This window comes from Convolutriloba macropyga, chromosome 12, assembly GCF_964194025.1.
Source record: "Convolutriloba macropyga chromosome 12, txConMacr16.3, whole genome shotgun sequence".
NCBI lineage: Eukaryota > Metazoa > Xenacoelomorpha > Acoela > Convolutidae > Convolutriloba > Convolutriloba macropyga.
In genome coordinates this window covers 51,834,619-51,858,213 of record NC_134479.1, presented here as the reverse complement: position 1 = coordinate 51,858,213, position 23,595 = coordinate 51,834,619, and the positions used below count along the sequence as shown (strand labels likewise).

The 23,595-nt window shown below is 36.0% G+C and overlaps 1 protein-coding gene across 1 annotated transcript in view; it reads right to left on the bottom strand.

Annotated features, from left to right (window-relative positions):
- The window catches only part of LOC142350537 (E3 ubiquitin-protein ligase rnf213-alpha-like), a 55,542-nt gene extending 33,556 nt beyond the window's left edge, over positions 1-21,986 (bottom strand). Inside the window, exons 1-2 of the mRNA XM_075402386.1 lie at positions 20,090-21,986; positions 18,247-18,410 (exon numbers count right to left, since the gene is read on the bottom strand). Coding sequence (XP_075258501.1) covers positions 18,247-18,410; positions 20,090-21,905 — 1,980 coding nt within the window. The 5' untranslated portion in view covers positions 21,906-21,986. The remainder of the gene's footprint in view (positions 1-18,246; positions 18,411-20,089) is intronic.
- Positions 21,987-23,595: the final 1,609 nt, after the last annotated feature.

The window sequence follows — 23,595 nt, the reverse complement described above, 5'->3', positions numbered from 1 at the left end:
ATATAGACCTTTATCTTTAATATGAAAACAAACAATAGTAGGTTTTTAAAATCAGCTGACAAAATTTTGTTTTCTTCTAATAAGGCGTTTAAATTAAAATGAATGCCGAGTCAATAATAAAACGGAATTTTATCGTAAAAAAATGTCTCCGATCATTTTAGGCCGCTTTGCTGATGACTGCTATGAAGTCGTATGAGATGAATTATTGAAAAAAGAAGTAGCCTTCAGAAGTCAAAGCAATTTCTTGCAAAATATTGAAAAGTAGGAAACAAGGTAAGGTAAGCGAAATTTTGATGGGACAGTTAAAAACAACGCCTGAAAACCTGATAGGCACAATTACGAAAAGGCAAATCGAGAAAAACCGCGGAAAAAGAAAAAAGAAACTAATACGGAACTGCTTCTTTTGTTAAGCAAATTTTGGCGTTCCAATGATGAATCTCGGCGTTCCAAAAAATTGTCTCAGCACACACAAATTTCTCTTACTATGAAAACATATAAAACAGAAATAATTCTCCCTTTTTTTCCTCTTTCTACTTCCTATTTTTGACAGATTGCCCCCTTACATTTGTTGCAAAAAAGTATATCAATTTACAGCCACTTGATTAAACAAACAACAGATTGACGCAAATCTTCTTCAAGTAGTTAACAAATTGAAGCGCTTTAGGAGCAGGCGGAGAATTGAAGGCACTGTCGATGAAGTCAAGCAATGTCTGACATTAGTTGCTCAATTATGAAATATATAAATTGAAAGCACCAACTATTCCACTTAGCTGAGGCTGAAAATGTTTAATTCGTTTTACTTTTTTAATGGAATTAAAAAGGAAAAAATAAAGAGAGAAATTGAAATGAACAAGAGGTCAAAATTCGAAAATTGATCTTTTGTGGACAATTCTCATATATTTACGAATCATAGCAGAAAAATTAAGACCTGTTGCTCACATTTTTTCCAAAGTTTTGATTTTTCAAAATTTTTGTCATGACCGGTTCCACAAAGGGTTCCTACATGTGCTTTTAGATATATTTGGTTCAATCAAAACAAACTGTACCTCAGAACCGGAAAGCATCTGTTGTTGCACGTCGGATTCTTCAAATATCACAGCGGGTAAAACTACCTTTCTGGTTGATTGTACTATTTCTCCAGATCGCTACTATTAACGATTAATTACTATTTTTTTATTCGACAAGGTTTCATTCGATGTTGTAACGAAATTTTTTCTATTTTTCAGTTTAGAGCGATGTTTTTGCTTACAAAAAAGTAAAGGACCTTTTCCATTTGTCAACTTAGTATGTGCATATTATTTGCACCCCCAATCGCACGTGTCGTATTTGGACATAATAAACTACTATGCAATGGTACGTGTTCTGTAACTGGGCGTGCACAAACAACTGGTGGATGGGAGGGCAACACAAACAAAAAAACCCAAGTAAACCACGAATATGTGAAACATAATAACCCGGGTCACCACTTCTTAGTAGTCATACAAGGATCATATATGGTATCATACAAATCATAACGTATTTCCTAGTACGATCCGTGTATGACTACTAAGAAATCATATATGACTACTAGGAAATCATATATGAACCTTGTATGACTACAAAGAAATCATATATGATCCTAGTATGAATACCAAGAATCATACATCTATTTTTCATAAATTTTTAAACCATTTCTGTCTTTTAAAAATTTAATTCGGCAGGGACTCACTTATGTGATTCCCCGGCATCACCTTGTGATCCGCCAAAAGACCCAAACGTACAATATCATAAACACAGTTGGGCACGCAATTAAACAGTAAGTCCAAAAAATAAACAGATTTCTGATATTCTCTGAAGCCAGTTTATACCTATAAATGCTCATTTATAAAAAAAAAATTTGCAACAATTTTTGCAGATAACCTCAAATTCGTTTTCTGAATATAGTTAAGTTGGAAAGTTATTTTTTTCGCCCACACAAAGAATCAAATGTGGAATGCAAATGCGATATAATAAATTTTTATGTACTCTGACTACATTATACGGGAAAATGTCGAACCAATCAATGTTTTATGTGTCATATATGACCTTGTATGATTTCCGGGAAATTTTTTCAACATCAAAATAAAATGAAAGATATACAGTTTTTAGGTTTTGAATTTTTTTGTATGATCCCTCTATGATTTCTAGGAAATCATATATGATCCTTGTATGACTACTAAGAAATCATACAAATCATATATGACCTTGTATGAATACTAGGAATCATATATGACCTAGTATGACTACTAAGAATTGTGTATGATGAGCAACCCGGGAAACTGAAACTGGTCGAATTTCCGTCAAACCACAGGCGGCAGCTCACTTTTGCCTTGCTGTATCGCATTTGTATTGTCACTAGTAAGAACCTTTGGCATTTTTGCTCATATTTGAACACAATAAGATTTGAATTGATTCGTAACGATTTTTTTTTTCAAATTTTCAATGTCATTTTGGGCAGGGGGAGCACCTGCTGCCAAAATGGAGATTACTAATCTCATAAAGGCCAGGAAAGTGCAAACACATCAGAGAAAGGTTTAAATAGACAACTGTTAACGAAAATAACCTATAAACGTCTGGAGGATCGCTCGCAAAGGAGTGATGAGGGATTGGATTTCTTCGTCATTAGTTTCCTTATAAGGTGGTTATAAATGATGTGTGTTTGTGTGTGCGTGTGTGTGGTGATAGGCGAAGAGGGCGGATAGCCAAAGAAAAATGCCCTTTAAGGTTAGACCTGTATATTAGAGTTCGGTGCTGTGGGTTGGAGTACACAATAAGGGGAAGGAAGTGATGAAAGTTCTCAGCTGTTTTTACAATTGTTTTATGTCTTACCAGCAGTATTTTTGTTGAGTTGCTTATTACTTCGAGACTAGTTGGGCTCGTACGGCTATTCTCAGAAATCTAATGCTTTTGATTTGTACCCATTTTTACAGATAACAAGACTCGATATTAGATTGTGAGATAAAAACTGAAGACAAATTATCAGGTCTAAAGTAATTACTGAAAAGATCGATTGAGATCAATTAAAAAATATCATTTTTTTGTTTTTTTTGTGATATGTTTAGCATAATTTTATGTTTAGCAGTTTTTCTGATGAGAGCTGATTTTGATTGATTGATGTCGTACAAAAGTAGAGCGTATGATGAAATAGCGCTGACATTCAGAGCGAATCAAGCTAAAATATTGAATAATAGATTACTGATTAATAGTTGAGTTACCGATCAATAGTAAAAAAAAACAGAAAATGTAGTGATTAATCCAGTTAAAAGGATGGAAACTCAGAGAAAACATGATGAAAAACAACTGAACACAAAATTCGTTTACGCTCATAAATGAACAGATAAGAAGATCAGAACTTAAACTGCAAATAAATATGATTAAACAAAGTGACCGATGTATGAAAACATGCTAGCGCAGTACTAAACAAATTGAGGGAACATATGACAAATTAGCAGTGGAAACATAGAGAAATTAAAATGGGGTGATGATTCACGCAGATGTCAATGAGCAGTGATGGTACTAATATGCCACACTCCCCTATGAGAAATAAAAAAAATCATTTTATTGTTTCATTAATCATTACAGTGCAAGAAAAATTGATAACAATATGTGCCAATTCAGTTATAACTAATTTGAAAACAAAAGTTCCAATATTGAAGGAGAGTGTTCGGAGGCTATCCGAATTCGAATTATTTTCCGCCATCAATTCCATTTTGATTCGCGGGTGAAAATTGGGGCAAGTTTAAATTTGACACACTGTTGCGAAGTGTTGCGAGGTTATACTTCTTTCAAATTGCGAAGTTGTTGTTGCTCAGCGGAGGATCGAATTCTGTCGATTAAATTGTTGTGCCAAGTAGTTGGATTGAAAGGTGAAGTGCTTGGTCGGCTCGCTTGTGTTGAATTATGCGTTCTTGTGTTTTCGTTTAGCGTTTTTTGGAAGCAAATTTTGTGCGGAGAGGATATATATATAGAAACCATCGGAGTTCTTTTCAACTTTAGTCGTTCTGGGATTTTTTAAATTTGAAGGTACACTCGTATTGTACACTCACTTGATTATTGTCAAATGTGGGGAGAGCACTCTTTTTCAGACATTGAAGTTTTTGTTCGCCAAATGTTTGGCGGAATCTTCTTGGTTATAACCAAGTGTTTGGCGTAATCTCTTTTCGCGGTGCGGTTAGCCCTAGTCCTTTAATTTGATCAGGCTTGATTCACTCTGCGGGTCCTACTTTTGCCGTTAATTCGCATCGTGGATTGTATTGACTCAATTTTGTTCCAGGTAATTGTTCCGACCCCACTTGTGGGGGGGAGGAACTAAATAATCAAATGGTTTTTTTTTGTTCTGTCAATTTTGGCCGATCGATATATTCATCGCAGAGAAATGTGAGTGGTATCATTAAAAAGCTGGTCGAGCGTAGAATTCAAAATTAAAAAGATTTTTTGATTTTCGTTTTTTTTCGAGGAGTTACCAAGGATTGAAATTTTGTGTGAACAACGGGATTTTTGTTCACTTTTAGTGTGATTTTTCTTCAAAATAAGATATTTCCGATAAAAATAGTATTTCAAACTTAAATTTCTTGCCGAAAATGAACCTATTTCGTGTTCCTAATAGACTAAAGGCGACAAAAAAGACTACTTCTGGTCTCATATGGAGCTTCAATATTTAAAAAAAATTCGAAATCTATTTGAGAGCTCTTTTTTTATAAAACTTTTCTAGTTTTTTTTTCGCTTTTTTAAGTCACCTAGAGACAAGTCACTTTTCATGTCAAGTTTCCGTTAATTAAAAACCTCCTTTACAGTAAAATTATGCCAAATCAACAAACAAAAATCGTTTTTAAGGAATTGCTCATGTTTTTTTTTTCAAAATCGACTCTGAGTTTTCGTAATTTCAAACGGAATTTTGAATTTCTTTTTGAGGATTTACTAATTTTTTGGAGTCCTATTGCATGGACTCATTAACTAATTTTGCAATATGTTCCGTAATGAGATTTAAGTGAACACATCTAGTGCTTTGATCGGACAGCTAGAGACTGTTGAGACTTTAAAAAAAATTTTCGAAAATTTTTTCGAATATTAACCGATCATAAACTTATTATCGTGAACTGTAAGTCAGTCTCTTTGATGACAGCACCCTATTCCGTACTACAGTATCCATATTTGGTTTAGCTGGCGGTTTTATCTTCAAACTTTTAGTAATATGACTTCAATGACACAAGATTTCAAAAAGTTTAAATTTTTTTTTGGATATTTCAGTATTATTGGTTACTTTTGAAAACTTATCACATTATCCTATTGACAGCTGCTATTGGCTTCAAGAAGAATTTCAGTGGATCACAGATAAATTTTTCAGAGAAAACTGATGGTTTCAAATGGCGTCGACCTTTTCTTCTCGCACTTCTCTACAGAAATTTTGATTTTGCCTGATTTTGTTGTTTTTTTATCATAATCATAAGACTTGTTTTGATGTTTAATTGATCAATTATGCATGAAAAACATCCCAAATTCCTATTGAAGCATATTTGAGCGTAGTTATTGACTTTCGTTGAAATTTAAAGAATTTAATGGCTGTTAAGAAATTAAAAAATAATTTTTCTTTTGAACATTAAACAATCTTAAATTTTTCGTGAACAGTAAGTCAGTCTCAGTATTGACAGAACTCTTTTGCTTTCTACTGAAATCAAAACAAATTTTGTTGGCGGTCATACAATCTTCTAACTATTGATTATTTGACTTCAATAGCACAAGAATTCAAAGTTTTTGAAAATTTTGGATATTTTCGTATTATTGGTTACTTTTGAACTCTTATCACATTATCCAAAAATTGTTCACATTATCCAGAAATAATTCTAATTTCTTTGGCTTTGAAAAGACATTTACAGATAAAGTTTTTAGAGAAAAGCTAATGGTTTAAATGGCTTCGAAATTTTCTTCTCAAACTTTTCTAGATAATTTTGGTTTCTGTTGTTGTTTTCAGTCTTAAGACTTATTGCGATCTCCTATTGATTATCTATGCATGACAAATATATTTTTCCTGCCATCGTGTTTTTTCTGGCCGTAATTATTGACCTCCGATGAAAGCTTTTGAGTTTAGTGGCTGTTAAGACTTTAAAAAAAGTTTTTCTAAAATTTTTTGAACTTTAACCGATCCTAAAATTTCTTTTCGTGGACTGTTAGTCAGTCCTAGTACTTACAGGATCCTTTTATTTATTACTAAGGTAGCCAAAAATAGTCTCGTTAGCGGTTTTATCTTCTACCTATTAGTTTTAAACTTCAATGCAACTAATTTTCAATTTTTTTCTTAAATTTTCGAGTAACTTTTGTTTTAGGATCCTATTGAAACCTTATCACATTATCCTAATACTGATAGTTCCCATTGGTTTAGAGAAGACGTTCAACGAATCACATATAAAGTTTTATAGAGAAGAACTCATGATTTAAATTGCTTCGACACTTTCTTCTGGCACTTTTCTACTAATTTTTTGGTTGTTGCCTGTCTTTGTTGTTGTTTTCAACTTCAAAATTTTTTTGTAGAGTTTTTTCGACCAAATACGAATAGCCAAAAAACTTGTTTTCCCATGGAGGCATAATTTAGCGTATTTAGTGGCTTTCGTTGAAGGCTAATGAAATTAATGGCGTTGAGACTACGAGTTTTCTCAAAAGTTTCGTGATTCTAATGTATTTGTTCATATTTGATTTTTTGAAAATTTAGTGATAAAGAAAGAGGGATTCAATTGCTGTTAAATAAATTAATTGAACATAGAAAAGTTTTTATTGAAAACTTTTTTTTAATGCCTTCGACACTTTTCTCGCTCAATTTTTTTCTTGAAATTGCTGTTTTTGCCTGTTTCTTCAGGTAGCCTTTACTTGCTGACAAGTCTCTTAGGCTTTTAATCGAGGGTTGAATTATTGAAATTACCCGGATCAGTTAGTCAGTTTATAGCCTTTCGTCTTAAAGTTTATGACATACAATTTCAAACAAATTTCAAACTTTTCGGTTTTTGTTGTTCTTTTCGTCAAATTGTAACTTATTTTCATCAATGAGAGGTCAAATCCAATTTCCTGTATTCCAAAAAAAAACATATCTACTGATTTTATTTGTATTTATAATTCCTGCAGCTGAATTATTAGAATTAAGAATTGACTTAAAATATATAAAATTCAGATAATAGCTAATGATTTTAATGGTAGCAACAGTTTGTGTTTTCGCAAATCGTTTCCAGTTTTTTTAGGTTTTTCTTTAGTTCGTTTCTGAGGCTTAAACTACCCAAAGAAAAGGCCTTTTGGTTTTGTAGTAACTTTTCATTAATTTATCATGGATTATTTTGTTAAAAGCTGAAGATTTTTAAGACTTTTGAAGTTTTTCGGTTAAAAAAATGTTGATTGATTTCTGAATTTCGCCTCATTGATCGTAACATAGTCTCATTGAGAAATTTTTCCGTCCACTGTATAGTTAGGACAAATGAAATTTGAGTATTTAAGGTTCTATCTGACTGCATTTTGACGTTGTTACTATGTGCTTTTAAATTTAGATGTTCAGTTTTTGCCGTGAAGTTTTTGTTTTTGCTATTATTTTGTTGTTTTTTTTTGTCTTGGAGTCTCTTTAAGCTCAGATCTCATTGGCACTATAATAAGGCATGGCATTATGTAATTCAATTAGTAGATAGGTTGTGTAACAATTGTTTTAAACTCAAACATCTATTTTTGTTATTTCTTCAATTGGTTGACAATTAAGTCAAAAATGTAGATGAGCTCGGGTCGGAACATCATGTGCGAACGCGCATTAACGAGCCGCCTTGCTGTAACTGCGCTGCAGTTCCTCCTCCGAAATGAGGTCTTTTCATTGTACTGTTCATCGGTCCAATTAATTATTTAAAACTTTTTGTTTGACAAATTTTCATGTATGGTTGAGAACTTATGTGACTGAGTGGGGTATTTGTTTAATTTCTACTAAATGCGTTTTTATGGCGATAGTTTAACGTTTGGTGTTTGCATGCTCAAAGCTGTCTTGTGATTGAGTTTAAAATATTGAGAAACGCAAGCGATAAGAAAACCTCTTGGTCCTTTTCATTAAAACTTGAGATCACCAAAATCATTTTGGATCTCTTCATTTGGTTCGATAAATTTTTTGGCAGACATTTTGTGGACGGAATTGTTGGTTTGAAATGTTTACAAAATTTTGATGCGAGGTCCCTATTTGACTGTCTTTGAGCTGCCATTGCGCATCAATGGACAAATCCAGCACACTCCATCATCAAGATTGGGTAGCACAGACTGCATCAATGTATTCGTCTTCGATTGCGTGGGGGTATAGCTGTGCAATCGTCAAGACAGACAGATACGCTCTGACTTGATGTGCCAGCCCCTCCAAAAACAATAGATGAAGGGACTGATTTGCTTACAGCGCCCCTAAATGCCTGCCAGAACGCAGTCACTCGATTCTTTCCGCAAGTTTGATCGTGAGACTTGCTAACAATCTCTTCGTAAGCAAAGATGCTTCAAAATAAATGCATCTTAATATGATTTTTTGTTGTCTTTGGTTTGTTTTCAGTGGTCTGGGACTGTCGTACAGATTTCGTTACTGTATTCAGAGTGAATTTAGCGGTGCCAAATTACAGGATTTATCGTTCAGAATTATTGGCTATTTCGAATTCGCTACTATTTTTGTATTCTCGAAATTAGATTTTCGGAGTGCTAATTTTTTGTGCAATTGGCGACGCAGATTTAGCTTTAGTTTACAGACTTGTATTTCGCTTAGCGAATTGAAGCTTTTAATTGTTCTGATACAATTGAGTGATTAGCGGAGCGAATTCAGATTAAAAGAGAGGCAACTTAACTTGAACTAAAATTAGAGAGGAATTAGAGATGAAAAAATAACCGAATTTGATCAACAATTTGATCACATCTAAATGTTCCCAAGTGCGGCAACTCAAATCACAAGACTACATGAACAGACAATGATTTCCGTTTAAAATATGTAAACAAATTGAATAAACGTGAAATATGAAGATTTGATCTCCAAACAGGAAATTGACAATGAAAGTAGAACTAAAAGATAAAACAAAAAGAACTAAATTAAAATAACTAAAATTAAGTGGATTTGGTTTTTCCAAATCGATAACCCCGTCCACATTAGGTCATACTATACCACATTTCCCCCTCGGCAAAATAAACGACGAAGTGGTTTATCAAGAAATTAATAACATATTTACTGGTTACTATAAATAATACTATAATGTTTGTAAGAGATTAATGACGGCGTTTTTCTTTTTTCAAGTATTAAATTGAGCGTACGAGGAATATCTAATGATTTGTTTTGCCACTGTTGTACTCAATTACTTTCACACAAGTCAATTGAGTAGCAGATGCGTCTTGGACAAACTAGCATAGGCAGTTGCGCCGCGTTTGCCTAGTTGTTTTCTATTATTTGACTTCCCAATTCGAGAATTTAGTATTCGCAATGCAAATGGCTCAGCTTAAGTTGAGCTATCTGATTTGAAGAGTGATTGACTAACGTTAAATTACTAACTGAGTTGCAGCAGTGCAAATGGAGAGAAGGAAACTAGATTTATGCAAATTATGATTAAAAGGGAAGTTACATTAGATCACAAGTTTATCACGCGTAATTCAGGAAGTTGAATTTGTTTAGATGAGTGATCAGACAATATCCTGTCTGAAACCTGATCAATCATAAAAATGAACTAAGGGAAGTACGAATAACTAAATGGAAGCATCTGCCCCTGAAATTGTGTACATAAATTAAGATGAACTAGAATACGGTTATGGATATTCTGAGGGTAATATCCACCCTGAATGACATTTCCCCTGTCGGAGAGAAAAAAATATAATGAAAAATCAAAGAATTATTTCTTAATAACCGGTTATGTAAATAGCAAAAAATTTTAAAAAAAAAGTAAAACATAGAGTTGGAAGAGCTTGTAAAGTTTATTCTGAGTCAGAACGTTCCCCGGCTTCAAACACAATAATCTCCCGAGGCAATTTTGGATTTGGGTCTATAGACCATCTTTCATTCGGATTACTTGGCGATGCTACTCCGATGAAAGTAGCGTCGGAAATTGGCTATTCCGTAGCGTGCCCCTCGGTTTTCTGTATGCTCTCGACTACTGATTGTGAATTTGAAATTTTCTTTTGCTTTTTCAGCTGGCGTTTGCTTCTTCTGACTGACGAGGTATTTGAATCTGAGGTACCACTCACTTCTATCCTACAATTTTCTTTGCGTAAGATGGGCGTCAGTTGTCTGGATGATGGGGTTGATTGCGACACAGTTGGATCAGCTGTGTCAGGTTGGCTGGGTGGAGCTTCGATTGGAATTGGAGGGCTAAAATGTAATATTTGTGTCAAATCTGGCCAATTTGTAAATGCATCATCATGTTTCGTGTTTCAATTCGGGATTAGCATTTTTAGCGCACGGGCAACATTGCTAGACGTAGAGATACATGAGCGTCCGTAAGAGATATCACTAATATCGTCCGTTTGTTTTCGGTTACGCTTTATCTTTTTGCTGCCCAAATTCTTCCTGAGTAAATCCTTTCTGCAATTTACTATCTTTCGCTCTAAGGGTTTCTCCTGCACCTTATTGGGCCGTCCTTTGGTGCTAGTTTCACTTGCACATTGCATTCGCTCCTGGTTATTGGTCTCACGATACCCTCTCACCACATAAGGCGCGGTTCACCATCCTTCTTTTTCTCATTTTCTTTATGTGATCTGGCCTTTGCTGCACAAATGACCCTTTCAATTTCGACGTCAGGGCACATGCCTGTCTGTGCCCATTGAGTGTCCGTAAGGTATGTGCGTCCCGGTATGGTGTCTTTATCTAAATAATTTTTGGTTATTTTGTTAAAGTTTAATTTTTTAGTATTTGACTTCGTGGTGTTATTTTAATTTGGCGTATTACACCGTCGGCCAAAATGTGCCTCGAATGGTGTAACTTAAGTTGTTTTTAGTCTAAATACTCTTAATTGTTTTATGATTGCATGCATGGATTGTCCAAGATTAAATTTTTTAGTTAAATGTGCTTTCAAGCATTATAATTGACGTTTAATAGTTTGGATTAGACGTTCTACTAAACCTATAGCTCAGCAATCACTTGCAGGCGCATATATTGGTTCAGTATTATGTTCAGTACAAAATGTTTTAAAATTTTTGCCTGTGAAACATCTGGCTTGGTCTAGTCTAATTGTTCTAGGTACTCCGTGGTTATATTTATATATATATATATATATATATATATATATATATATATATATATATATATATATATATTAAGAAATTCAATAACATTTGTGCTAGATGCATTATTGACTATTTCTGTAGGTTATATTGAATATCAATCTATGCTTGCACGGAAATTTTGTTCTAGGCCATTTTCATTAATAATAGGTCCACCAAAATCTATTTGGACTTCGTCGTTCGATTCAATGCAATTTGATAGAGGTGACCGTTTGCTGTGCAGAATCAATGGTTTTAAGTTCTTACCAATTTCTGTGCAGGCGTTGCACTAGCTTGCTTTGGCGAATATGTCCCGGTGGATATAAGGCCACCAAATGTTTTTCAATAGAAACAACATTGCAAAACTGCCAGGATGCGTAGAATGGATGTCTTCTAGCACCGCGTCTTTTATTGCCTCGGGGATTAAGAATTTTTGTCTATACATAGGCAGCCGTTCTTCACGCTCAGATCTTGCCCCTATGAGTGAATATATGCACTAATTTCTTTCAGCCTGTCTTCGTCATTTCGAAGGACACAGTCGCGCACTTCTTTTTTTAGCTTCCCTGTCAGGATCGCTAGCAGTTTCTTGCTGAAAATGCGGTTGAGGCTTTCCTTTAATCCTGCACGGTGTCCATGGCACTGCTGGAAGGCGTCGTCTCCGTGTTTGATGATGTGTATGTTGGAGGTGTTGTGTTAGATGGGGAGTTGTCAGAAAAAGTGACTCGGGCCTTTGTTGGCGTGGACTTTGCTGTTCAGGACCGTGGCATTTTAGAGATTGCATTGATCGCTTTAATCTTTGACACTTGGAAACTAAGTTTGTCTTGGACAATAAGTGAATTATTTTGGAGTGGGTTGTATTTATACTTGGAATTTGGTACTTTGGCGCCTAATTTGAAGAATTTGTGGTGATTATTTGAGTTGGTGTCAAATATGGGCTTTATTGGGTCTAATTGTATAGATTGTTCACGTTCTTTATTGTCTGACTTTTTCAGTGCTTTTGCAGCAAATTTGTTAATGGAATGTGATTTATGCAATGGTAGATTATTTAGTGCAAATTGTTGTTTTAAATTAAAGGAATGTGTTTGCGGTGTGATTGACATATTTAAGTGGGCATTAAGATTTTATTTTTGGGTGCTAATTGCGATGTGATTGGTAGTGATGTATTACAATGTGGTGATTGCAATGCAACGGGTTTACCTCGAAATTGTGGCCTATTGTGTATTAAAGTAGGTATTTGCGTCAAGATTCACTGATTTGATGAATAAGTGGGAGAATGTGATTTTAAAATTTCTTTCAATTTCTCGATTGTGTGCGTTTTGTTTAGGATTAAAAGTTTTAAATGAGGACCGAATTTTGCACATTATTTCTACTACGAAATGTTTATCATACAATGAAATTTTGTTGGTTTTGGCAAAAGGATTTCTAGATATATAATCTTCAAGGCCTATTTTTGCGACAGGCATTCGTTCAATTGTGAAATTGTAAGGAAGTAGACGGTCAATCCATCAACAAAGTCGGCTGTTGTAGGATTTATTTGATCTATGTTCCTTAAGAAATGTTAATAGTGCACGATGATCTGTTTTTACTGTGAAATCCTTTCCGTTTAGATAGTATTTGAAGTAGTCTATTGACCAAACTACTCCTAATATTTCCAAATCGTTAACACTATATCGTTCTTCCCTCGGATTCAGAAATTGTGATGCTAATGCTATGGGTTTCCATCCGTCAGAAGTATTTCGTTCAAGTGCCGCTCCCAATCCAGAACGAGAAGAGTCGCATTTCACACGAACGTCTAATTTAGGATTATAGTGGCTATTTTCGGTACTTGTGGCAATTTTGTCTATTATCGTGTTGAAATCTTTAGTATGTTCCTCAAGTCCAGAAGAATTTAACCAATTTTTTGAGAAGTGGTCTAAGCGGGTGAAACATTTCTGCTAAGTTTGGTATGAATTTGTTTATGTAGTGTACTGAACCAAGAAAAGATCTTAGAAGTTTTAATGTTGATGGTTGTGGTATGGCTAATATAGCTGCTGTTTTGTTTTCGAGTGGTGATATACCGGTTTGAGTAAATTTATTCCCAAGCCATTCAATTTCTTGTTTTGCGAAGTGGCATTTTTGAAGTTTAGTTTTCAACTTATCTTCGTCTAACTTTTTGAGACACTTGTTGACATAACTAATATGATCAGATTCAGACCCCGTGCTAACATTGATGATATCCCCAAGGAAACAATAGGTGTTTTGAAGACCTACAAATGAGTAATCCATAGCTTTTTGGAATTTTGCTGGCATGTCATTGAGGCCATAGAATACCGTTTTATGTCTATAGGTACAAGTAGTTTCTCCAAAAATAATATTGAAATTGCAATGTTTTGCAGTGTCCTTGTGAAATTGTAGTTGACGATAGGCATTTTTGAGGTTTATTATTGAAAAAAATACATGTTGTCCATTTTGAGTGTTTGTGAGATGTTGTGAATTTGAGTCTATTAACAATGCAATGTTGGGCATTTTGTATTTATTCTTTTGTACTGCTTTGTTTAAACCTTTGGAATCTAGTGCTAACTTTAAAGATCGATTTTTTACCGTAATAACTCTTGAGGATATGAAATGTTCATCAGAGCAGCTAGACAATTTTCAATGTGTCCTTTCTTTTTGTAATCGATCTAATTCAGCCGTAATCCTAGGCGGTAGATTAATTGGAACTCGTCGACCTTTTTGATGCTTTGCTGTAAATTTTTGACGAAACTTTGATTTCGCTACTTGAGTCTTTGAAAAGTCAATTGTTGAAACTAGATGTGGAAATTGCGATGCAATTGTCTCTGTAATTTTGCAAGCAGGAGTATTAATATTGTTAACACCTTTACCACTTTTTGCTTGTTGTTGAACTACTGCCAAGCCAAGGTTGTTGAAGAGGTCTCCTCCAATGATGAGCTTATGTTCATCCTCCAAAACGGTTAAACGAGCCTCTTTGCAGGTCAAGTCATTATATGTCACCACTGTTGCGAGTTGTCCAAGCACTTTGATTTGTTCATTTGAAAAAGTTTTTATGTCTTTGTCTTGTCTTGTAGTGACCCATTTTGCGGATGATGTTGTTCGGAGGATCTTGTTTGCCAGCGTCTTAGTGATGAGGCTAACCACACTACCTGAATCAATCATTTCATTGGCTTGAACGTTTCCAAATCTAATTTTGGAATTGAGAGGTTCGAGCTGATTTGCCGAGTCACAAAAGATGGCTGCTACATAGTCGTCCGAATCGCTATCATAGTTGGAGTCATAGACTTGATCATGTGTTGTTTGTAGCTTGTTATGTAATTGACAGAATCTTCATCGTCGCTTTTTTCGGCAGTTGTATCGATCTGATTATTATTTTTTTGTGGTGGTTTTGATGTTTGTGCATGCGGTTTTTTCGGCTTTCTACATTTCTTTGCAAAAAGACCGGTGATACCAAAATTGTTACAATTTTTTTTCCATTCGCGGGGCAAGTTTGACGGTTGTTAGGGCTCCAGCGTTGGCCACAATTAGTAAAAGAATGCTGGAATACTTGTAGCTCGGAGGAAAAGTCGGGTATCGAGTGAAGTCCTTACGAGCTTGTTGGTAATTCGCGTTGCGATTGCGGCTTTAAAAGATTTTGACAGCATTAACTGAATGGGCGGTGGTATTTAAGTTTTGTTTTATTTTTTGATGATTTTTTGCCCCCATTTCTATTTGTATTGCCACCTCGAGAGCTTTTGTAGGTGAGACGGTTTCTCTTAACAATTCTCTTTGGGTGCCGTGGTCCTGCATATTGAGCATGAATGTATCTAAAATAAGAGTAGTTTCCTCGTCTCCTGGACTATACTTTTCTGCTTGTTCAATTAAGCGTCCATAAAAACTTTCTACTGATTCGCCTTTTTGTTGTTTGGATGAAAAGAAGACAAAAAAATTGTAAGTGATATTCCTAACTTTAGTGAATGAGTCGTCCATCGATTGCCAAAGTTCCTTGAATGGCACTTTCTCAATTTGAAAGGGGGGGGGTTTGCTCTTAAAGATGCGTCCCGATGCATAAGTAAAGTACTTAGGCAGTTTTTTGTTCGCGAATTCCCAAGGTTATATCCCCGCACAGAAAACCAATTTCGTCGTTCTTTTTGCATCGGTTTGCCAATTTATCTTTAATTGCTGATTGCCGACTTTTCGGTCCATTTCAGTCGCTTGTGTATGGTTCTCCACGGGCGCTTCATATGTCGGTTCAGGTGGGTATGATACTGCTGGAGGTGGTCCGTTTATCAGGATTTCTAGTTAATCCCGTCTTTCGCCAACAGTGCCGATTTTCATTGTTGTGTCCACTTGTCCCACGAAAGTGGTGGTGTGACGGTCGGTTTCTCCCAGAATGCGTCAATGTGGAGAGGAGTCTTTCCAGAGTCAACTGTTGACTGCGCCATGTTATACTCAATTACTTTCACACAAGTCAATTGAGTAGCAAATTTGTCTTGAACAAACTAGCAAAGGCAGTTGAGCCGCGTTTGGCTAAGTGCATTCTATTATTTGAATTCTCATTTTGCGAGACTAGTATTCGCGATGTGAATGGCTCAGCCTAATTTGAGCTATCTTATTTGAAGAGCGGTTGACTAACGTTAAATTACAAACTGAGTTGCATCAGTGCAAATGGAGAGAATGAAACTAGATTTAAGCAAATTTAAGCAAAGTTACCTTAGATCACAAGTTAATCACGCATAAAACAGGAAGTTGAATTTGTTTACATGAGTGAACAGACATTATCCTGTCTGAAACCTGATCAATAATAAAACTGAACTAAAAGTAGTATGAATAACTAAATGGAAAATTCTGCCGCCCTTGAAATGGTGTACATAAATTGAGATGAACTAGAATACGGTGATGGATATTCTGAGGGTGATATCCACCCCGTATGACAGCGACTCAAGCAATTTTAGTTTTCATTAGCTTAATTTGATTTGCAAGGCAAATCAATTATTTATATTCAATGTTTGTTTTGCATGCCGACTAGCTAATAGAGAAATACACAACAGATGAAGAATTGAGTTACAAATTGATACCATGGAAGACGGAATTCATTGATTGGCTCATTTAAAGGAATTCAAACTCAGACAGACAACAACTGAACACACAAAATTGGTTACGCTCACAAAAGAACAGAAAAGAAAATCAAAACTAAAAGTAAAAGAACAAATATGAGTGAAATAAAATGAATGATTTATGAAAGCATGTAAGCGCAGAACTAAACAACTTGAAGTAGAGGTCAACTTAGCAATGAAATCACAGGGAAGTTAAAGTTGGATGATAACTCACACGGGTGTACAACAGTAATGAAGGTACTCAAGTACCACAATGGAGCCTAATATCAACATAATTTACTTGTTATATGATTTATTTGAGTTTGACGTTTTCACGCTGAAATGGAAATCTTGTTTTGCTCTAAATGCATTTGCTCAGCGCTTGTTCTCCTTCACTTCAACTCTGTCCCTATCTTTCGTCTGCTACGGATATGAAAAAAGACATCATCTATTATCCGTTTGGTTTGAAACTAAGGGCTTCAGACAAGTCGCTGCAGCTAGCCAAGAGAAAATATTTGGGGTTGCAGCAGAATAACATGCGAAGGATATCAAAAACGAGTACATGTTAACAACCCGAAGACTCCCAAAGGTTGAGTTGCCATTCGTAAGTGACCTCTGATCTGACCGTGCCTGACGAAAGTAACTTCTGATCAGAGCATCCCAGACCACTGATCATACAGAACTGCGCTCAAAACACCGTTTGCGCTCGGGGTGCACTCAAAGTTGTCTCTGATAAGACCTTGCCAGACCAAAACCAGCCCATTGTCCAGACAATTGTGCGCTTAAGTGTACTTCTGATCAGAGAGTTGTGCACTCGATAGACCGAAGAGAATACATTGCGCCCGAAACCGCCTTTGAATCGGATTCGATTGCACTCGAAATAGTCTGATCAGTGAATGGTTTTCTCCATGAACAATTATCCTTAATTTTGTTATAATAAAAATGATAATGGCAGTATTAAATTCATCTGACGAAAAGCCAATTCTAAAAGTATTGCTGATGAAAATCCAACCCAAATATTGAGAAAAAAGTATTTAGTGCTCCTACAATTCAAATTTTTGACTCAATGGATGAAAGTACCTGGTAAACAGTTAATCAAAATTTCCACTTAAGGGGACCGGCATTTTTATAATCTGGACCAGTTGGTTCTGAACAGAGCGAGCCATCAGATTCTAGATGTCTGTGATGTGAATGCTGTTTTTTTGTTGTCTCTTGGCAGATCCAACATCTCACAGTAAACAATAAAAAAAGTTGAAATAAAATGCGCTCGAAATGTTCTTTGACCAGAATAATAAGCAATTGAATCTGCCTATGAGCAGAACATCCCAGACGGAAATGAAAACTGATCAGACCATAACCATCCGGAAGTGACCTCTGATCAGATTATCCCAGATTGAAGTTACCTCTGATCATAATATTTTGTGCTCGAACCAAATCCCAAGCCCTGCAAATTTGGTCTGGAAACACACCGTGTGCGCTGTACTTGGGTCTGATCAGAGGTCACTATCGTCTGGCACCTCAGACTGGTTCCCCACAACGGGCTTCTTGTTGTTGTCCTGCGGAATCTATTGTAAATTTCTGGTGCTGTACACCCTTGAAGGTAGTCATTAGACTGCATACCACTGTTGGAGTATAATTCACTTGTTACCAAAAATGGTGCCACGAAAACTCTGGTTATGTACTCGTTATTTTTTGACTCACCATCCATTACAAAGACAGAATGTTTGCCCATAATTGTGATGCAATTTGGATCTCGTCCTATTATTGCGACTATTGCTGATATTTTTTCCGTCCGTATGAAAGCACAGAAAAATTGTTGCGGAACAGAGAAAAAGAGGTGAGAAAACTAGTGAAAAAGCAGAAAAAAAGTCACATTTTTCTGAGTAAAGGCTAGAAGCTGAAATATGCAAAACTTGATGTTACAATTGTAGCAACAACTTACATTTGGTGAAGCGTCTAGATGAACAATTGTTGGTTCCTGGCTACTTTTCTGTTCCCACAGGAAGTTGAGAAGCTTTTCGAAGTCCACTTCAGGATCATAGAGCCGCAGTGTTACTTTTGTGCAATTCGTTTTCCTTTCCAAGTGTTCAATACGCAACGATTTACCTGAATCCAAAACATCCCTTTTTGCCTTTATTGCAATCATCGGAGACTTTCCATGTTATTCGCCGACAAGTTTCGAAGTTTTCAGGCTTCCGGTACAGTTCTGGTAGTTTTACATATCGGATAACTTATTACTTATTGCACGATTAACATTCTTCCGCAGGCAAAATTCTTTTGCATACGATCTGAGAAGTTTCTTGTCAGTTAATGTTTTTAAAAATAAGTTTTGTTTGCAATATGTTACCCTACATTATACTTATCATTAATTATCCGACTCTATAACGCTTTCAGTGAGCCATATTTTCAGTTCTGTTCTGGAAATTATTTTGACTACTTTCATTATAAAATCTGATTTTTTCTTCATCAGTTCGTATACGATAACAAATCAATTTTCCTGTAAAATAATTGTAAACTATCTGATATAACGGACGACTGTATGAAAAATTATCCGATATCGGACGAACTCAAAAATTTGATAAAGATGTACTTGAAAACCTACAATAATTTTATCTACCAAACTTTTTGAGTTGCTATTACTTACTCAAAGGATCATCTTCACATTTTATTGAGATCAATCTAAGAATAATTTTTTAAAATTAGGTAAGTGAAGCCTTAAGTAGAGAAAATATATGCACCCTGCATCCTTTTTCGGCTGATTTTCCCCAAACATTTTCGATCATGCTCCTGGATGATCATTTCTTTGCAATTATACTCTCTTACTCAGGGTCCAACCAAGGATATTTAGAGGACATACATTATAAAAGCTGTTAGGCAATGCGAATCATGGCAGTAGAAAAATTTTGAACAGCACAGCAGGTGAACAAAACTCAAAAAATTGAAAACTAATGAATTACAAAGCAAAATAAGCCCAAGCAATGGAACCAACGGTTTGTATCAAGTAACAAACAAATATCTATAGAGAGGGTTATATCTTTATTCTGTTTCTGAGCAATTATTTTTCTTGTAACCAGTTGGTTTGTTTTACTCCCAACTGATTGCAATGGTTCACAGACACCACACACACACACAAACACAAACACACACATCCACACACAGACAGAAACGCACACACACACACACACACACACATTCACACAGGCGCCACAGACACACACAAACACAAACGCACACACACACACACACACACGTTCACACACAGCACACACACACACAAACACACACACACACAAACACGCACAGAAACATACACACACACTAAAACACACACACATTCACACAGACACAACAGACACTCGCACACACAAACGCACACCAGCGCAAACACACATACACACACACACACACACACACACACACACAAACACGAACATCCACACATACAGAATCGCCCACACACATTCACACAGACAGCACAGAAACGCACAAAATTCTACAATTGTTTTTGAATTTCTCAATTTTTGGTTCGCAGTATATAGAGGTTTTGTATAGATAACTTGAAGGTATCTTTGGTTTTCAGTTCCTTTGACTTTAGCTGATTAAAGACAGGCTATATTTCATAGAGGCCGAATTTGTCCAAATGCACAGTGAGAGTTAGAAAAAAATATCCTATAGTCATATTATTCATCATAATCGTGTCTAATACAATCAAATTCATTTGACTATAAAAAAACTTTTGATTTTAAACAGCGTAAAAAGTAAAAGTAAAATAGCTTCCAGATAACCTGAGGATGGTTGCCTTGAGGTAATTATCCTTGAGCTGTATTTGTCAATGATGGCAGAGCCTTGATCGTTGAATTCCAAGTTGGAGCACACGTAATTTTTTATGTCTGCTTCATTTTCCAGCGGAAAGTTGGTTTTGTATTTCTCAAGGAGAACGGAAACATTGCTAGAATCGTCCGAGTTGAAAAAAACCAATTTGTAATTGGTTGATGGCAACTTTTTTTCGAAGAGAATTTTCTCTAAATGCTCGGAACAAGCCGAAGTTAGGTCATCCGAAAAGGCAATCACGTACATGTTCTGGCAAGGGTCAAGTAGAGCTCGCAGTAGAAAAATTTCTACCTCTTCGGTTGATGTCCGATCAGAACAAAGCAAAACTTTTCGGTAACATGGAAGATTCTCTTTAGAAACGTGACTGTACAAGGAAAGAATGCACAGTAGGACGTCAGATCGTCGGTTGCACACTACGAGATTAGGGATACCTGCTCGGAAGTTTTCCGGCCAAATGTTTCTTTCTATCATGCAACTCGGATTACTTTCCTTCAACTTTAAAAGGACATTTGCAAGCTGATGTAGATTGACAAACCCATCAAGTGAATTTGTCTTCCAATCTGATAAAAACAAGTCGAATATGTGCTCCATGTCTTGTGCAAACTTGCTGAAATGAGTTCTCCTTCCCGTTGAATCGTAGCCCGCACCGGTAGTCTCTTCTCTACATAAATTGGAGTAGAAAGTTTCAAAACGTTCTGCAAATTGCGACACTTTTTCGTGGTCGTTTTCATTTTCAATGATCCAGTTAACTGCATGTCCTTCGTCTAATTGCGTGATTTCCTCAATTTCATTATCTATCCTTGCACCCTCCACTGCAGCTTTGGCCAGCTCCTCGTCCTGTTCGAACTGGCGCTTCAAACTCTCAACCATTTTCAACACAAAGCTACGGGCATCAATGTGAACCATCCTGCCTAATTGATCTGTAGAGTTTGAAGTATGACTGGCAACAAATTGGTTCTCGTGGTCAGTTGATTCACCTTCGGGTGTATCTTCCTCCTCCGTCAGAATTCGTACAAGATCGGCAGCTGTGACTTGTTCGTTTACAGTTGCTAAATAGAATTGGGTGGTTGAATCTAGACTGCTTGAGTTACCATTCAGCGCTGCCAGTCCTGAACACATGGCGCTCAGTTGTTGCATATTGAAATCGTTAATGACTGGCCGTTTGCAGCGCATTTCAGACACGTATTCTTCCCATTTGCCTTGAATTGACTCCAATGCTTTGCATAGAGAGGACAACTCGTCATTTGTGTTTTGAGTAAACGTGTAAAGGGGAAGTTTTTCATCTACTCGCACTTCAATCGCTGGCACATTCATTTCAGTAGTATTTGTGCGAATATACGCCGACCAGGAGCTAAATAACGAGCACCCAGAGTTGTAAAGTGCCACAAATGCTGTGGCCAGCCGCTCAATATTTTGAAAAGTGGATATGAATATGTTCACACTCTTGGCATGCTCGTGTTCTTCCCTCCCAACTATGAGCATCAAACGGCTCAGGATGTCCCTCAGTTCGGACCATCTCAGTGTACATTTCTGCACCACTGTGCCGTTGTCAGGCAACTTCATGTCGTCTTCGTACTCAAGGACTATTGCGTCTTCTGTATTGATTAGAGCTTTGCGTTCACCCGTTGAGTTTGCATTGTATCTAACAATGTAATTGCCAGTACTGTTGATTTGCAATGTTTTCTCAATTGAGCTTTTCTCCGCAGAGCCCTGCGTTTCTGTCTGGACCCAGCTCATAGATGAAAGGGGAGAAACCGAGTAGAGCATCATGAAAGCATTTCACTTTTTGGATATCGTTGTTGACCTCTCCTGCTGACATGCTCGCCAACTCAGCCGCCACTTTTACCTCTTCTATCGCTGTAAAAGAAAAACAAACATAAACATTAAAAAAATTGAGTCACAGCACACCGCAGTCGTAATCAGACGGTGATATTGCAAGATTCTCAGAAGTTCTTGCGAGGTAACCATACAATTTGCAAGGGTCTTGCACAATAAACGTCTTACAAGAACGTCAGGAAAATGACGCCTCTTCAGCCTCATGAGCCTTTTCAGCTAGGGAAGTCTTACACTAGAGAAAATGATTTTCATTCCCTTATAGCCCTTCAATGTTGCTATCTAATATAAGTGCAACAAGCTCATCTCATTTCTTTCCACGCTCGCCAATTGGCCTCATTTTAAAAGTGCAATCTTCTGTTTCATCAAATTTTTCAGACAGATATCTCACAGGATTATTAAAATATAAGCGTACGGATCTTCAGTCTTGCAAGAGAAACTTTACTTGCAAGAATCTTGTAAGATATTACAAGATAACCATTGGGGTTCGTCCGGGAAACACATATTTCACTACTCAAAATTAGACATGCTCATAGGCAAAATGTTGTCAAAGAACGCTAGTAATAAAAAAGGAATGAAACAAGAAGGCTTTGAGATTTGTGGGAACAAAAAGCTCCTATTTTTCCCTTCAAAGTGATTCAAAGAAAGCATGAATGTCTTTTCATAATGAGAAGCAACGTCCGCAAGTCTTATTAAAAGACCAGTTATCTAATGTAAATGTTATCAAAAAGAAACCTAGTTCTTAATAGTTGCAACGGAGCAGCAAATGCAGCCTAAGTTTTATAATGGAAAAAGAATGTGGACTTTCCATGGAAATTGAATTCAGACGCAAAAGAATGATTTTTAAAGCATAATAGACCAAAAAGCTGGGGGAAATTGAGGCTGGAGAAATTGTTTTGTATACTAGGTTCAGTTCGGTGGCACTTTCTGAAATTACTGGCATGTGAAAATTAAAGCTGACTATCATTGCCCTATTTGAAGCAGCCTGATAAGTCGGTAAAAATTGATGTCGGTGAACCACTATTGGGCTTAATTTTTTGTTCATGACTGAAGCATGTTTCAGGCAACTATTGATATGTACGCAAACATCAGAAGCAAGTAAAAACGAAAAAAAATTACAAATTTTTAACTTGATTCATTGCGAGGATTCATTCTTTTCCGTTATTTGTGAACAGATTTTATTACAACCCTTGACTTGAAAACCTTGACTTCAATGCTTAATTTTCTCCGAAAGTAAACTTATTCTGTGTTAGCTGTCTGTTTTTTTACTCTCGTATACATTCTGTTTATTATATATTTAAACAACTAACAAATGTTTAACGGAGCTAATAACAATTGAAATCAGCAAACTTGACTATAGATGAAAATGATGGACCAAGATCATGAACATCAGTACCATAAACTTTTGAATATAAGTTTTATTTTAATTTGAAAATTCAACCTAATACATTGGCTACAGAGACAACAGAAAAATCTCTAGCTTGCCTTTTTGTTTGAACCAATGAAACGTAGTAACTGTTATTTAAAAATTTTTGCTAAAACACAAAAAATGATTTGGAAACCATATTTCTATTTTTACAAATGTTTACAATGGTTTATTATAAAAATTTAATATTTGTTTATACAT